Genomic DNA, 16,692 nt, shown 5'->3' with positions numbered 1-16,692 from the left:
TAATTTAACAACTAATAGTAGTTTTATAACAAAACATTTAAAATTATTCTAAATTTGATATATAAAAAAGTTTTTACAATAATTGAATATATGATACTGAAAGAGCAATCGTGTAGTGTGGGCAAGGATGCAAACCCGACATTTGCCCGGGTTCGGTGGGCTTAAATTAAGGTTAAAAAAAATAGGTGGGTTCGGTTCGGGCTCGGTTTAGGGAAACTTTTTAAACCTTGGTTTGGTTTCGGGTTCTCGGGTTTAAGAATTTTTGCATTGATAAAAAAAAATATACTTTATTTAAATCATAATTAAAAAACTAGACATAAATTTGGTATAAAAAATAAATTTTTTATTTTATATAGGTAAAATATAATTAAAAATACAAAGCAGTCATGTATTGATTTAAAAAATTTTATTTAGACGTATTTCTTTAAATTAACAATATCCAATATAATAATTTTTACTTTGACTTATTCACTTTCATTTTCCTCTAATTAATATTTGAGAATAAGTAAAAAATTAATAATAAATGGCGTAAATGAATTTAATTGTTTAAAATTTATTAAAAATCCAATAGGAATCTTTGAGAATAAATTTTAAAAATGGAGTAAATGAATTAAGTTGTTTAAAATTTATTAACACTTCACTTAATTGGATATTTGAAAAGATTATAAAATGTCAAGTAAATTATTAATATTTGTATTTACAATTCTCTTATATTAATTTAAATAATACACTGAACCCGGGTTCAAATAAAATTCCCGGGTTCGATATGGGGTTTTGAAAATTTTATAAATGGGGTTCGGTTCGGGTTCAATATTTTTTCCCTAAATCCGGGTTTTCTTCTCCGGATTCGGTTTGAGCCTCTGAGTGTGGGTATATGAGGCGAACTGTAATTTAAAAAAAATGGAACGAATATATATGGGGTATTATAAATAAAATCAAAATTTCAATAAAGCTCTATTCCAGGCCCCTGTATTTTAACAATCAAAAATGTTCTTGAAAATCATAATAGCCATATCATCTGCCACTCGGGCAAAACTTAGAAATGAAGATAATATAAAGAGCGATGCGATAATATCAATATTCTGGTACTGGCATATTTGAATTTTAAAAATTAATTCAAGTTAAAAAGATGAATTTTTAAAAAATAATAATCCAAAAATTTCCATACTGATAAGAAACCATAAATTTTGGTTGCAGAATAATTTTATTATACAAAATAGATTACAACTATAAGTTTCATTAATATTGAGAGGCATTTTTATGACTTAACCTTTTACCACTGTTTGTATTTTTTCTAAAAAAAATTATAAGGACTCCTTATTAGATATTATAGCTAAATGATCAAAAATTTTTTATTATTTTTATCATTGTACATGGGAATAATACCATTTATTATACATTGATATGAAATAAAACAAGCCAATTTTCACTTAAATAAATATCTCTAATCATGTTCGGATATTATTCTATCTTTAAAATATTTTTATGATCAGAATATAGTTCGAAATCATAGGAAAAGCCCCCAAACCCATAAAGAATTTATTATTTGAAGTCCAATTTATGGGGCTTTGCAAGAATATATTGTTTAAAATACATGCACGCTTTATTTGTGTAAAATTTTCTCATGGATTGACAGAATTTTATATTTGACTTTCCCTTATATTTTAGATTATTTGGTGGAATGGGTAAAAAAATTTCTCTCCTTTTTATTTTGCCTCGTTTATTAAGATATAATTCATTGAAAAATAATCTTCCTCACTAAGTCGCAATATTTCAGAAAGTTACCAACCAATGTTAAAACTAACAGATGAGGAAATCATCTTGTAACTTATGAGTTACATGTAAATAAACAAAAATTAAGAAAAAAATAAGTTACTTATTTTTGATTAGAAAAATGAAAATGAAGAATAAAATAAATGTAATTAAAAATTACCCAAAAATAACGATTTTAAAAATTAAGGAAGAGGTAACTTTGATTCTAAAATAATATTATATTTTAAAAAAATCAGTATGTGACTCATTGTTATGGAGGTCTGCATGAAAAGATAGAATATAATCATATTCAATCAAACCAGGGTTGATCAGATTTGGATAGACATTTTCTTGAATATTATTTCGTTTTCCTAATATTTTTATAACTGTTATTATCAAGAATAGGCCCCAAATTTTTTATAATACTTTAATAATTAAAAAATTATGGTGCAACTCTAATATAATAAATCAAATGAAATATTTTATTTACATAAATGGCTTTATTTACATAAATGTTGTTTAAAATTTATATTCAAAATAATTATATAATATAAATAAATAAATATGAATAAATTTAAAAAATTCTAAATAAATAATCATTGTAAATATTGTTTAAATGTATTGATTGGAGCTTCCATTATTGTAACAGTAAGCTTGTTAGAAGTAACATCGGTGATAGTTATCTTATTTAAGAGACAAGAGTCATTAAGGATTTTTTCAGTATTGATCATTTCATTTTGCTCATTATTGTTTTTATGATTACAAGAAATCCCACTATAATTATCTCTGCCATCCTTATCTGCATAATCATTTAAGATTATATTGTCATTATATATAGCATCAATTTTTTTATTTGACTTCACATTATTATTGTTATCTTCATTTTTTGTATCATATTTATCTTCTGAAATATTTTGGTCCAAATGCCTTTCTTCATATTCATATAATCTCTTAGTCTTGGGCACAATACTCTAAAATAACACAAAGAAAGATATAACATAACATCAAATAATAAAACTTTCATTGTATCCCCATTCTTGTTTCTGTTTAAAGCTTCCTTCTTTATCCTTTTGAGCCTAATATATGAATTAAATATTTATTTTAAACCTTCATTAAATTATTTTGGTCTTCGGCCCAGCTTAGGTTTTATATTTTCATGCCCAACCTAGCCCGGATTTTTTTTTAAATTTTATAGCTAATAATGGCAATTTAAAATATTTGATTTTAAAATATACTATCCCTGCTGTACATTTTTTTAGAAAAAATAAATTTTAAGTCTGGCCCAGGTATATTTAAAAAAATTAAAATATGACCCGGGCAATGTTTAGGGCCAGCCTGCACTATGATAAATATCAAGATAGTGTGAATTCAAATATTTTTTTAAGTCTATTTGATTATTTTTATTTTATTAAAATATTAGGAGCATTTACATTAGGTACATTATTGCAAACACAGACTAACTCAGCCCATCTTTAATTTTTATTTGTGTTTGCAGACCTGCCCATAAAACATCTTTGCTTAGCCTGACTCATTCAAAATTACAGCCCCTATTAAGCTGTTAGTCTTTTGTATAGGGAAAAAAAATCCATTTTTAATATAAATTTTAAACATCAGTTAAAAGTTTTAAATAAAATTTTGATTGTTATAAAAATATTAAATTCTTCTAAATTAAAAAAATTTTTGATCAGTCTTTTAGGTGACATATTATAAAAATGATTATATCGGTTAATGTTTGGGATTAACTATAATGTTCATAAAAAAATATATATTTAACTCTTTTCATTTTCTATAAAAATGAGTGGCCTTTAATAAAGTTCTCATCAGAGACCTAGTCCAGCCAAGAGTACTAAGATTTTAAAATCTAGGCCAGGCTTAAAAATAAAATAGCAATTACATATTTTTTCTATTAATCTATAGATAAAAAATATTAAATATTTAGTACATATAGTCAGTACCAGAGTTGGGCAGCACAATAAATACTAGTATCTTAGATACAATATTGCATTTATAACATTATTTTTCTTGTGGATTCTTACATTAATTTTGTTGCCTTTCTATTCATATTTAAAAATTAATATATTATTTTATATTCGAAATACCAACTTCATTTTTGTAAACAAATTGAATAGATACTCTCATCCATATTTATGATTGTTAAGATAATTATCATATTTATTTATTTTTCATTGTCCAGCATCTTAGAGTACTGGCAAATATACTAGGTGTATAGCAATATTTGGATGATTGATTATTGTATTTCTTCAAAAAAGAGAATAACAATCTTTTTATAATGTTGTCTGTTTTGTTTAGATAAATTATAATATTTTATTGGTCATTGAAATAGCATATTTTAGTTAGTTCAAAAAAAAATTGTAAACAATTTGAAAAATTTTGAGATATCTTGAGGTAAGAATTACAGAATTTGATGTTATTTATTTGATTTTATCAGCTTATTGAAACAATCAACAATAACATTACTCATATTCTTATTGATGGTTGAGTTGACCTGACATAAGTCCTAATTTATGTTGTGTAATCCTACTTGAATTTCTATCCCATGAAAAATAATGCTGCAAAATATTTCATGAAATTTAAAAAAATTAAATCCACCTAAATATCACTATTTCAAATATCTCTAATTTATTTAAGAAGTATTTAATATTTTCCTGTAAAATTTTTAAATGAATTGTAAATATATGGAGATTATACATTGAGATGACATGACTCTTCGAGTCCAAGTATTTAAAAAAAACTATATAAATAAGCTAGCAAGCCAAATTTGATTTAATAATGAAATTCTTAGATAAAAGGCTAATATATATTTAATATTCAAGTCAATATATTTTTAATATAACTTATTTAATCTATTCTAATATAAATTTTACTCTATTTCAGAAATAATGTTCACATTGATAATATTAGCAGAATTTGTTATACTCTCTAAATTCATCAATTTAATCTTATCAAAAATAGAAATTTTTAGCTCTAATCAAGCAATAAACATTGAAGAAATTTATAATGATATATTTTCAATCAATTCCATATTCAAATAATGCCTATAGAGAATTTCTAATTTAATGAAGTCTTGGCAAAAAAATCATTGTTCACATTCATTCATTCATTAGAAACTGAAATGATATTAAAGTAGAATAACATAAATTATGAAGTGTTAAGAAACTTTTAAATAAATAAATTCCTCTGATAAATATTTAGTTTATATTAAATTTTTATTATTATTTGGACTTTATAAATATGCAAAATATTCAAATAAAAATTGATGAATTCTCAATTTGAAAAAAAATATTTAATTTATATAAAATTTATTGCATTTGTTCTGCCTATATCAATTAACACTTTAATCACTAAAAATTGAAGCAAACTTTAGAATATGATAGGTCTAGTTGGGCAAATAATGATCACATTTTTTTCTAAATCAAGGGTTTAATAATTTATATTGACCTTTTTATCCATTTTATACCCAATTGAGTGGATGAATAAATAAATATTTAATAAAAAATATTTATAATATCTAAGACACTCTTTACCAATAGATACAAGTATCTTATAACTTCCATCATTTACTCAGTCACTTGTATCTGTATCTAAGATATAGTTTTTTTAGAAGGAATATGTCTTTGCCCCTTTTCCCCAACTCTGATTTATGAATATAGGGTACTTATAAAATAATGTAAACTTGTTTTTAAAATTTTTCAACAATCGCATATCTAAGATGTTGTTCTCAGGTTCCCATGTGTTAAATCTTTTCGCAATTATTAATAATTTAAGTAATTATTTATACTTATAATTCCACCCTTTCCATTTTACCAAGTATTCAGCTTTACCCTAAAAAACTATAAGATATATTATATTCAATGTTACTTTATTAATTCTTGATTTTAATATAGATTCAGCAGCATAAACTTTTTCAGAAATTTCATCATTTTGCATATTGGTTCATCAAAATGAATCTAATTTATTTTTACTTTCAAATTTCACACAATAGTATTTTGAAATAGATTGAATTGACTTAATAGAACATTTAAACATCTGACATTGATGGATGCAAAACCCAAATTTGGATATTTTATAGGAAAAGGTGAATATTGTAGTGCTATAAACGTTATCAAAAAAGAAACAAATTGGTCGTTAAAAAAAGAACGTATTACCGAATAGTACTCAATACAGCTTTTACTATGCAAAACACATATTCAAAGAGCGCATAATATGGAAAGATAGTATTATATTTAATAAATAAAATTATTATAGGAAGATTTATTAAAAATATATATTAGTATTTATTTTTTAAAAAAAATATTAGACTATCTTTACAAAAATACAGAACATCCTTAAATTTTTTTTACCTCTATCAAAATTAAATTAGGTATGTGTATTTTATTTAAATATCTTTTTTATGATTGTAAAGATCTTTTCTCAAACTAGCAGGGACGTCGCTAGCCTTTGCAAATTCAGGAGGCTCAGCTTAAAAAATTTTTATGAGGGGCTTCGACCCCCATACCCTCTAATTTGCGGGCCTTTGGCCCGCTTTTGCCCGGCCTTCGGCCGGTATATTAATATCTTATACATATTTAAAATATGCTAACTCTAGACAATTATTCTGAATTTCATATTTTGTCATTTATAATATTTTGCATACAAAATAAACTAGCATATAAATAATTAAAACAATACAAGACATTTCTAAGAATAATATTCTTTAATACAAAATCTATTTATTACAGTATAGAATATTTTCGATTGCTGATATAAAAAAATTTTACGCTAAAAATTACAAGTGATAAAAAAGGTTAATTAATTCATACATTTGCCAAGGCTATATAATTCTATCAAGTTACATTGACAAAAGGTCATGAAACTAATATAACTCTCTGTTACCATTTTAGACAATGTTTATAGAATGGATTAATAAGGAAAAATTTATAGGTCTAACCAAATCAACAATTCTTGAAGAAGAAAATATAAACGACCAATCCAAATCATAAAACTATATGGTGGCTAGAGCTTCCTCTTAGATGACATGATGGAAACAGGGTTTCCAGGTCAATATTTTCAAATTACGGGAGAAATTTAAATTTTGCGGGAGAAATATGAAAAATACGGTAAAAATAAAAAATTTGCTAAAAAAGGCCCGCAAAATCCCGGCCTGGCAGAGATTTTGAATTGATTTAATTATCCGCCTATTCTTTTTTATAATTAGTTTAAAATACAAATTCAGTAGCTATTTTTCAAAATTAAATAACATCTTGATTTATTAAAATATATTAATTTATAAAAAATAACCAACGATCCTTTTTAAATATAAAAGAATGTAAACAAGATAAAATTTTATAAAAAAAACAAACGATTTTAATATTACAATATAAAAAATATATTTTATGCGAATGTCCTGCAAAACATCCGAAATTAAATTTACCTTATATATGTATAAAATTATAGGATAAGCGCTTAATTATCACGTATCACGTTACATAATAAGTTAATATTGTACACAATGATAATTATTTTATTTATTATTGTTCAATCACATTATAATAATCAGTGCAGGAGAGTGAATCTATATACATTGCAAAGCAAAAATATTCTCCAAAAATATAATATAGATGCAAAAACGGTTGCAGCAATTGTAATCACTTATCTTGTAGTACAACATTCACAGAGCTACTTATCATACAATGTAGGTAGAATCTTTCCCCATAATATTTAACGACTCCATGATAAATGAAAACTTTACTTGTAGAACAAAAATGAGTAAGGATATCATCAATGTTTTAGAACCTGAATTCAGTAAGTCAATTCTTGACGATTTGAAAGATGGGCACACATATGCAATATTCTAACAGATGCATCTAATAAGAAAAATATGAAAATATTTCTTTTGATCCATCGTTATTTCAACAAAATTAAGGACGTTTCGAGAAAACTATTAAATTTTTTCCCTTCAAATAGTGAAAAATTCAAAGACTTAGCTAACCATATAATGGTAAATATAGCAAATTCGGGATTATTAATAAATTACATGTCAACTTTCTGATTTGATAATGCCTCAGTGAATTTGGAAAAAAACAGAGTGTATTTACAAAATTGTCAGCACAATATTGGTTGGGTTGCGATATGTTTCTAGTACCCGCCATCTATAGAATTTTAAAATTTTAGAAACCTTTAAATATTTCTTAAATAATGATTATAAAAGCTGTCCTAACATTTTGAAAAATTTTTTCAGTAATATATGGCAGAGATATATTTATGAATGATTTCACATGTAGGAAATCTACTACATACTGTTAATGTGCAGTCGCAATCAGAAGAATCTTAACAAAGATTCACAAAATTATGCTGCAGATGTGTAAATCTTTACAGTTAAAAATTGACAATAAATTTTATGGCGCTATTGCTAAAACTATTTTAAAATGTTCAAATATTTTAAAAATACCGATAGACATTTTGTCTTGTTTGAGGATATTGTAATGCTCTCTATTTTTGATTTACAATGTAAAAAATATATTTATTTTATGCGAATGTATAAATTAAAAATATGGAAATTTAAATATAATGTTAATTATATTTTATTTGAGATTTAAATAATGGAACTAAACATTTACCATCGTTATTGAGATATTTATAAAATTCCTGGCATGACATATTATAAATTTGTTTAACCATTAGCTCAGCCTCTAATGTTGTTAAAGCAATCCGTTTTCCACGCACTCCTCATCAGGCTCATATTCGTAATTTTTTTCCAAGCATGAGGATTTATTGCAGGGTTGTGCATTTGACCGGTCAAATACATTTCGGTCAATTGACCGATATTTGACCGGTCAAATATGGTCAAATTCAAATAAATGTTTTTTACACCAATATTAACTTTATTTTGCATTTATATAATATTATAATAAATCTATGTATAATAATAAATATCATAATATTTTTTAATTCATTCTATAGTCAATGTTTCACCCTCCATGGCAGAGTCTTGTTCCGATTCAATATCATTATTTTCTTTAATATTTTTAATCAATCTTAAATTATGATACACTCTTACTAATTTTCCTGCTGTAGAAGTTTTTAATCTATTTCTGTTTTTCGTGTTAATATTGCCCCAAACCGACCAATTTCTTTCAGAAGAAGAAGTCGAACTAGGAAATGTTAGTAAAATATTAGCGACTTCTTTTAATGGGCAAGGTGGGCAAAATGCATTCCACCAACTTGAGGCCGAAATTTGATTGTTTCTTATGGAAGTTACAACTTTCCACATATTATGGCTATTAAATATACCGCTTTTGCTTCTGAAATTTACTATATCAAAATATTTTGATTATCACCACCTTGTAAAATACCCAATTCTTGTATTATATTACATGCTTCATCAAATTCAGTATTAGTAAGATGCTCCCCTTGATATTGGGGGTCCAATAAATAAGCAGCATTGTGAGCACATGTATTTAGATCAGTTTTTCTCTTTTCAAACATAACCTTAATTTTTTTTTCTTGAGATGGAGAAAATATAGAATCATGGCATGATTGTATTATGTGTTTTTCCAAATTAAGCATCTCGTTTTTTACTTGGGCCAAAGTACATTTATCCCTTTGCACTTTCAACAATGAGGTAGCTAAAGGTTGGAGTATAGCTAAAAAATTTAAATTTTTCGTCCAAAATTCTTCGTTTAATATATTATTGGTTATTTCTATGGGACAAATATCACAAACAGCTTCTTCAACAACTGATGCTTTTAGAGCTTTCTTGCATATTTGAATTTGCTCCATATATTTTATTGACGATGCCCATCTTGTTTGGCTAATTGTACTTAATGTAGATGCTATGCCATGAAGATTCTTATTACGGGAAAATACTGCAGCTGGTATGTGTTTATTCGTGAAAAATTTAACAATTTTTTTAATTATTGAAATATGGTCACTGAAGGCGTTCAATCGTTTAAAATCGTGAAAGAATAACTGCAATGTATGCGCTGCACAACCATAACATTGTATATGATTATAAATAGATTCAGATTTTAGAATTTTCCAGGCTGCTTTCATGTTAGCGGCATTATCAGTAACTAAAGAATATACTTTTACCGGATTCAATTTATGAATTACATTTTTAAATTCCTGGGCAATATAATCAGCCGTATGGCGATTTTCCTCAGTATTTAGAAATTTGTAGAACACTGGTAAAGGCGTCATCACCATAAAATTAATAATACTCTCGTTTCTAATGTTGCTCCAGCCATCTGATACAATTGATAAGTGAGCTTTATCTATTATATCTGCAACTCTCACCTCCATATCACCTGACGCTTTGTCTAGAAGATATCCAGCCAGCTGCCTTCTCCGGGGTAATGTGTAAATAGGACGTATTTTTTAAAAAAATTCTTGGATGTAGGGATTTTCAGTGATGTAGAAAGGTAAATTGCTCGCATATACAGCCTTTGCAAACAATTGATCCAGCTCATTTTTTTCTTTGGGATTAATTCTATCTATGAAACCGGTTATACAAGATTGAGATTTATATTTAATCGCCTTGCTTGTAGATTGATTAGAAATAATGGAATCAAATTCTCCTGAGTCACAAGACAAAATATTGTTCATTTGATAATCATTCTCACTAATTTCACCCAATTCTTCATTAGAGTTAGACTTAGAAGTATTACAAATTACATTTGTGATTTTTTTGTAGAGGTTGATATTTTGGAATAAAATTTTTCCTTGATTATAACAGGGCACATAGTACAGCTGCTTAATAAATGTTTGACCATTCTATCAACGTGGGTGATATAGGACATCTTGCAAAACTTGCACACCGCTTTAACTGATTTACCATCGCGTACTTCTTAATGTTTCCAAACATGATGCTTTGGTTTGACCATAATCCCTAATATATTAAAATTTAACAAAAAATGATTTTGATTATTGTAAAGTTAAACAATCTTAACTATTTTATAATTATCGACCAATTATTCCAATAATTTCTTAATATTATAAATATAATATAATATATATAACTTTTTACCAGAATTGAATAATATTCCGTAAATCTGACCAGAACAATTAAAATTAAAATTAATTTTAAAAACCAAATATAACAAGTGTAAGTAAAACAAATGAGAATTAATATAATTTATACTCGGCTAAATATTAAATAAAATTTAAATTTATTAAAAATAAGAATGAAAAAATTATATTATGATTTTAATAAATCGGGTATTTTTATTTTTTTTAAGAAAAATGAATTGAAAAAAAGAAGCCGAGAAACGGCAATGATTAGGCAAAAAAATAACTAAAAATATTACTATATTTAGAAAAATTACATGTTTATATTTTAACAATAAAAAAATTCTTTTGTTTTTAACAATTCATGATACAAATAATTTTTTAAATAATTGTAACCTAATAAGATTGATAAACATGCTTTTAATGCACACTAGTTAATTATATCAAAATATTTATTCGCCATTAATATTTTAGAGTATATGACCGTATTTGACCGGTCAATGACCGACATGCCAACCCTGATTTATTGTTATTACGAAAAAATTCTACCCATTTCTCTTCTGCTTTTAGACAATCTAACTTTATGTATTCTGGCGAATCGTAAAAAATAGAGAGAATTACAATCTCCTCAAACAAGACATCAATGTCTTTCGGTATTTTTAAATATATTTATTAAATTACAAAAACCATCAATTGACGGTTTCTGTTCCAAGGTCATAATATTTATACATTTGTAAATAGAGTTATTAAAATCAAATTTTGATTGTAAATATTATTGTCTTAATAAAAGTATCTGCTTTATTTAAAAATGTATTAATTAGAGTATTATTTGAACATTTAATATTTTTAGCAGTAGCGCCATAAAATTTATTATCAATTTTAACTGTATGAACAGAGCTGTAGCATGATTTTGTGAATCTTTATTAATAAAGAATATTCTGATTGCAACTGAATATTAACTGCATGAAGTAGATTTTCTATATGTGAAACTAATTTCAAATATGCTTCTGCCATTTATATGTGAAACTAATCCCAAATATGCTTCTGCCATTTCATACTTGAAAAAAATTTCCCAAATTTTAGGACAGCTTTTAAAATCTTTATTTAAAAAGTATTTTTTAAGGGTTTGTAAAATTTTAAAATTCTATCGATGGCAGGTATTAATGATAACCACCTGTACATATCGCAACAACTCACACCATTCCAAGTCAGACCACTCCACCAACTCTTTTAATTCATTAACTCTTTTCGTTGATAAAATAAATTCGTTAAAACACCTCATCATAATTATTTCGACATCCACAGATAACTGCCTTCTTGCAAAAATCATGTGGTATATGGCATATACAGTCAATTGGTATTAGTTCATTATTTTGCTGCCTCAATTCGGTAAATACACTTTGGTTTTTTCCAAAATTTACAGAGGCATTATCAGCGCATAAAGCTAACATGCAATTCATTGATAACCCTGAATCAGCTATATTTACATTATGTGGTTAGCTACATCGTTGGATTTTTCACTATTCGAGGAAAAAAATTTAATAGTTTTATTGAAATGTTGTTGGAATAGCGAAAGATCAAGGAAAATGTTTTAATATTTCCCATATTAAATGCATTTGTCAGAATTGCATATGGATGCCCATCTTTCAAATCGTCTAGAATTGACCTCTAGGATTCATGTTCTAAAACACTTGTGATAGCCTTGCTCATTTTTGTTCTACCCCGAGTAAGGTTTGCACTTATATTGGAGTCGTTAAATATCATGGGAAAAAGATTCGACCCACATTGTGATGATATAGCTCTGTGAATGTTAAACTACATGATAGGTATATACGATTTCCGCAACTGTAGTTGTTGTATTATTTATTATTTTTGGAGAATATTTTTGTATTGCAATCGATGTTGATATACTCCCCTATATTGACTTATTAATGAAATGATGTTGATTTATTATTAGATAAAAATATAACAGGATAGAAAGAAATTTACAAACTAGACATGTTTTTCGAATAAATATTTAAAATTTATTTTAAAAATATAAAAATAATCAATTAATGTCTCTCAAAATTAATTATTATTTATATATTAAAAACGTTAATATACTTTTAAATAAAATTGCGGGAGAAATTAAAAATGCGGTAGATTTTTGCGGGAGATTTCCAATTGTGGTAGTTATGCGGGAGAGAGATGTCTGCATGTAAATTAAAAAATTGCGGGAGTCTCCCGCTGATGGGGAAAGACACAACCCTGGATGGAAGCTAGATAAGTAATCGAGAAAATTTTTGTGAGATATTAAATTTCTAAAAGATTATCTTCCATTTTAATGATATATAAACGACTACACAGTTGACCATTATTACTTATCTAAAATATGCAATCATATGCTCTCAGCAGCTATAGTAATAATCTTAAATTACATAGTCACACAAATAATAGATGCTGGTAAATTTGCAGTCATAGCCATGCCATGACACTCACGATGGTATCCCATATCAGAATTTATTATGTTAGATAAATTTATAAAACAAAAACAGTAAAATCTTTAGAAGAAATTATGCAAATATATTGAAGTTTTGAGTTATTTACACGGCAAGGATGCCATATTAGAAATGAAACATTTTGTAACTATAAAATAAGAACCAGAGTGATATGATGAAAGTAATTAAGATTTTATATATTATTGTCGCACCGCCTCTATTTGGTATATTATATCTTAAAATAATAATAGATTGTAATAATATCTAAAATATACTTGTTATTTTTAGGGAAGGCAGGTAAAGAAAAAGTAAAAAATATTATTTTATTTAATTTATCTTTATTTTTATTACTATTACTACTACTATTGAAGAAAGGAGCTATTTAAAAAAAAAATTTTGCTTCAGGGGGCTATTCAAAATAAATTTTTCAGGGGGCGAGCCCCTGCGCGCCCCCTCCTAGCGACGCCACTACAAACTGGAAATAAAAACTCAAGCATTTTTCCCTTCACCTACCTCTAATTATATCCAGAGCCAATCTAATTTATATAAAGTGTATATGATTGCTGATAATTATATTCAAACAATATTTCAACTGTGTGCTATCAATGTAAGATTGCATTAATAATCGACTTACAAAACTTTATCTAACACCATTTTTAAGTTTTAATAAATATAATGTAACCTGGAGATTTCGCTCATAGATGGCAGATTTGGAACTTTATTTACCAAATTTCGAGTCTTACATAATATTATTTTGGTTAAGATTGTCGGGTCTTTTTTAAATATCGCCCCAAATCGGGTCGTTTAATAACTATAGCTAAAACTAAATACCGGTAGCATTACTAAAAGGTGTGGGGCTCAAGCCCTATGAAAAATTTGAAAAGCCCTCTCAATATTTTTGTTGTGTTTCAACACTCTTTATAATTTATATTATCCATTGTTTTTACGATAATTTGTTTATCATTTATATTTTTCTCTTTGTTTGTATAATATACGTATATTACCATTTTTTTTTTCTTTGTTCACTTATACCGAGCTTGTTTTGATTTCGTCCTCAAAACTGGTTCTAACGAGTTTTCGAGATGAACTTTGAAATTAATATTTGTTTATACTCGTTTAATTAAAAAAAATGGGTGGGGGGGGGGGGCTATATATAAACCTTGGAATGATAAATTTTATTATAAAATATTTGATGGTATTTTTTTTGCTGTTTATAACATAATATGAAATTTTACTGTTTGATTAACAAATAAAATAAATTCGTGTTACATTAATTTCTCGAAGTAGACCCAGGGATGACCCAGGGATACCATGACAAAAACGATACCCAACCCCGGTCCCCATGATCCCATCATCTACCATCCCGGACCCCCGAACACTGACAATATCATCCTCTCCGTGGGACCCGTCTGTCCAAAATTAACACTGGCGCCCAACGTGCTTTCGATACCCTACGATCAAGAGGAGGCCACAGACCAATACCTCGAACGGTTTATGCTCATCAACCGTAACCAGACAGATGAAAATCTTTTAGCAGTATTCTTATCTTCTTGTGGTAACTGGTTGTATACAAAGATAAAATTGGCATATGCTCCAAAATCCATGGCAGAGCTATCAATGCAAGATATCAAGGTTATTTTAGGCAACAATAATAGTATCCAAGGACTAGCAATTGATAAACTTCGCCATCGTATACAACAGGATGTGAAAACCATTACCGAATATGCAAATGCTTTGATTACGTTAGCCACGTAATGCAACCTAGGCCACAGCTGAAATATATTCCTGTCATCCCAATTCGGAGCCGAAATTCGATCATTTGGAATTCGAGGTCGAGTAATTACGTGTGATGATTTAACGTTTAAGGGAAAGCTAAAAATAGCCCAAACTTGGGAGATAGCGGAATCTCTGAACCAAAACAATTCATGGAACCCATAATAGCCTTAACCATATAGCCACAAGATATAACAATCACAATACTCACAACACCAGAATATGCAACGTAATAAGAATCCCACTTGTTAAAAGTGTTGTAACCGTGGCCATTACCAATCGCCTGCCACTTAGACAAACATACAACAGTTTCCCTGCAACATCCTATCAATCTACTCCCCCGACCCAAGGGGCAAACCGTAGCTACTGCGAACGAGCAGGCTCAATCTACGAAAGGAAACTCACAAGACCATCAGAAACCCCTCCCCTGAATAGCAGTATTTAAGTGTGGAGGAGAATAGAAGTCCAAACACCGTTTTTTTATCGTATTATAACCCTTTTTTTCCTTTTTGTTTTTTTTTATATACTTTACCTTTTTTTTATATATACCTTCTCCCCCCCCCCCCCCGAGTTTTTTTTATCTTAGTAGGATTAAATCCGCCCTGACACCGCAGTGCGGCAATGCCGTTATTTTTGTTAGATGTTTTTATGTGTCTAAGTAAATGAACTTAGGATAAACACCGCTCTAATTCAGCGGTACGGCGTATGCCGTTATTATTATTTTTTTGGTTTTTAATTATGTGCTTAATTAAATTAACTTAGGATTAAAATCCGCCCTGACACCGCGGTGCAACTATGCCGTTTATTTTGTTAGATGTTTTTATGTGCCTAACTGAACACCGCTCTAATTCAGCGGTACGGCGTATGCCATTCTTTCTTCTTTTGGGGGGGGGGGGTTGTAAAATGAATTTTTGGCCTGCAATCTGCCCTGATCTGGCTGTGCGGCGGTAGTAAAAGTTAAGCGGGGAGGAGTGTTGTGTTTCAACACTGTTTATAATTTATATTATTCATTGTTTTTACGATAACTTGTTTATTATCTATATTTTTTCTTTGTTCACTTATACCGAGCCTGTTTTGATTTCTTCCTCAAAACTGGTTCTAGCGAGTTTTCGAGATGGACAAGAATGAAATTAATATTTGTTTATACTCGTTTAATTAAAAAAAAAGGAGGGGGCTATATATCTAGGAAAAATAAATTGTGATCATTAAATATTTGATGGTTTTTTTTTGCTGTTTATAACATAATATGAAATTTTACTGTTTGATTAACAAATAAAATAAATTCGTGTTACATTAATTTCTCGAGGTAGTCCCAGGGATACCATGACAAAAACGATACCCAAACCCGGTCTTTAGGATCCCATCATTGACCATCCCGGACCCCAGAACACTGACAATATCATCCTCTCAGTGGGACCCGTTTGTCCAAACTCAACAATTTTGAATTTTTTTTTTATATTAAAAATAAATTTAATAATTTTAGATAATAAAAAAGGTAATTTAGAAATTAATTAAAAAAATATTTTTTGATCTCCTTGAGATTATAAATGCTAGTGATGGCCCTGCTAAATAACCTTTAAAATGGAGCTAAATTTTGAAGTATTTTATTTGAAAAAAATTCCTAATGGAACCATAATAATTAAGGATTTCTAACCCAGATAATTTAAAACTTCCAACTCAATGT

At 27.7% G+C, this 16,692-nt stretch overlaps 1 protein-coding gene across 1 annotated transcript; it reads right to left on the bottom strand.

The window, feature by feature from the left end:
• Positions 1-2,255: 2,255 nt before the first annotated feature.
• LOC135926594 (chromobox protein homolog 7-like) lies at positions 2,256-5,768 on the bottom strand. The gene is made up of 5 exons (XM_065462520.1): positions 5,632-5,768; positions 5,552-5,595; positions 5,447-5,512; positions 2,771-2,828; positions 2,256-2,723 (listed from the first exon to the last, which is right to left on the bottom strand). The coding sequence occupies exons 1-5, from the start codon at positions 5,698-5,700 to the stop codon at positions 2,349-2,351; spliced, it is 612 nt and encodes a 203-aa protein (XP_065318592.1). The 5' UTR covers positions 5,701-5,768; the 3' UTR covers positions 2,256-2,348.
• Positions 5,769-16,692: the final 10,924 nt, after the last annotated feature.

This window comes from Gordionus sp. m RMFG-2023, chromosome 3 (assembly GCF_954871325.1).
Source record: "Gordionus sp. m RMFG-2023 chromosome 3, tfGorSpeb1-WG-v2, whole genome shotgun sequence".
NCBI classification, from domain to species: Eukaryota; Metazoa; Nematomorpha; class Gordioida; order Chordodea; family Parachordodidae; genus Gordionus; species Gordionus sp. m RMFG-2023.
The sequence above is the reverse complement of the archived record's forward strand: the minus strand, read 5'-3'. Positions and strand labels throughout refer to the sequence as shown.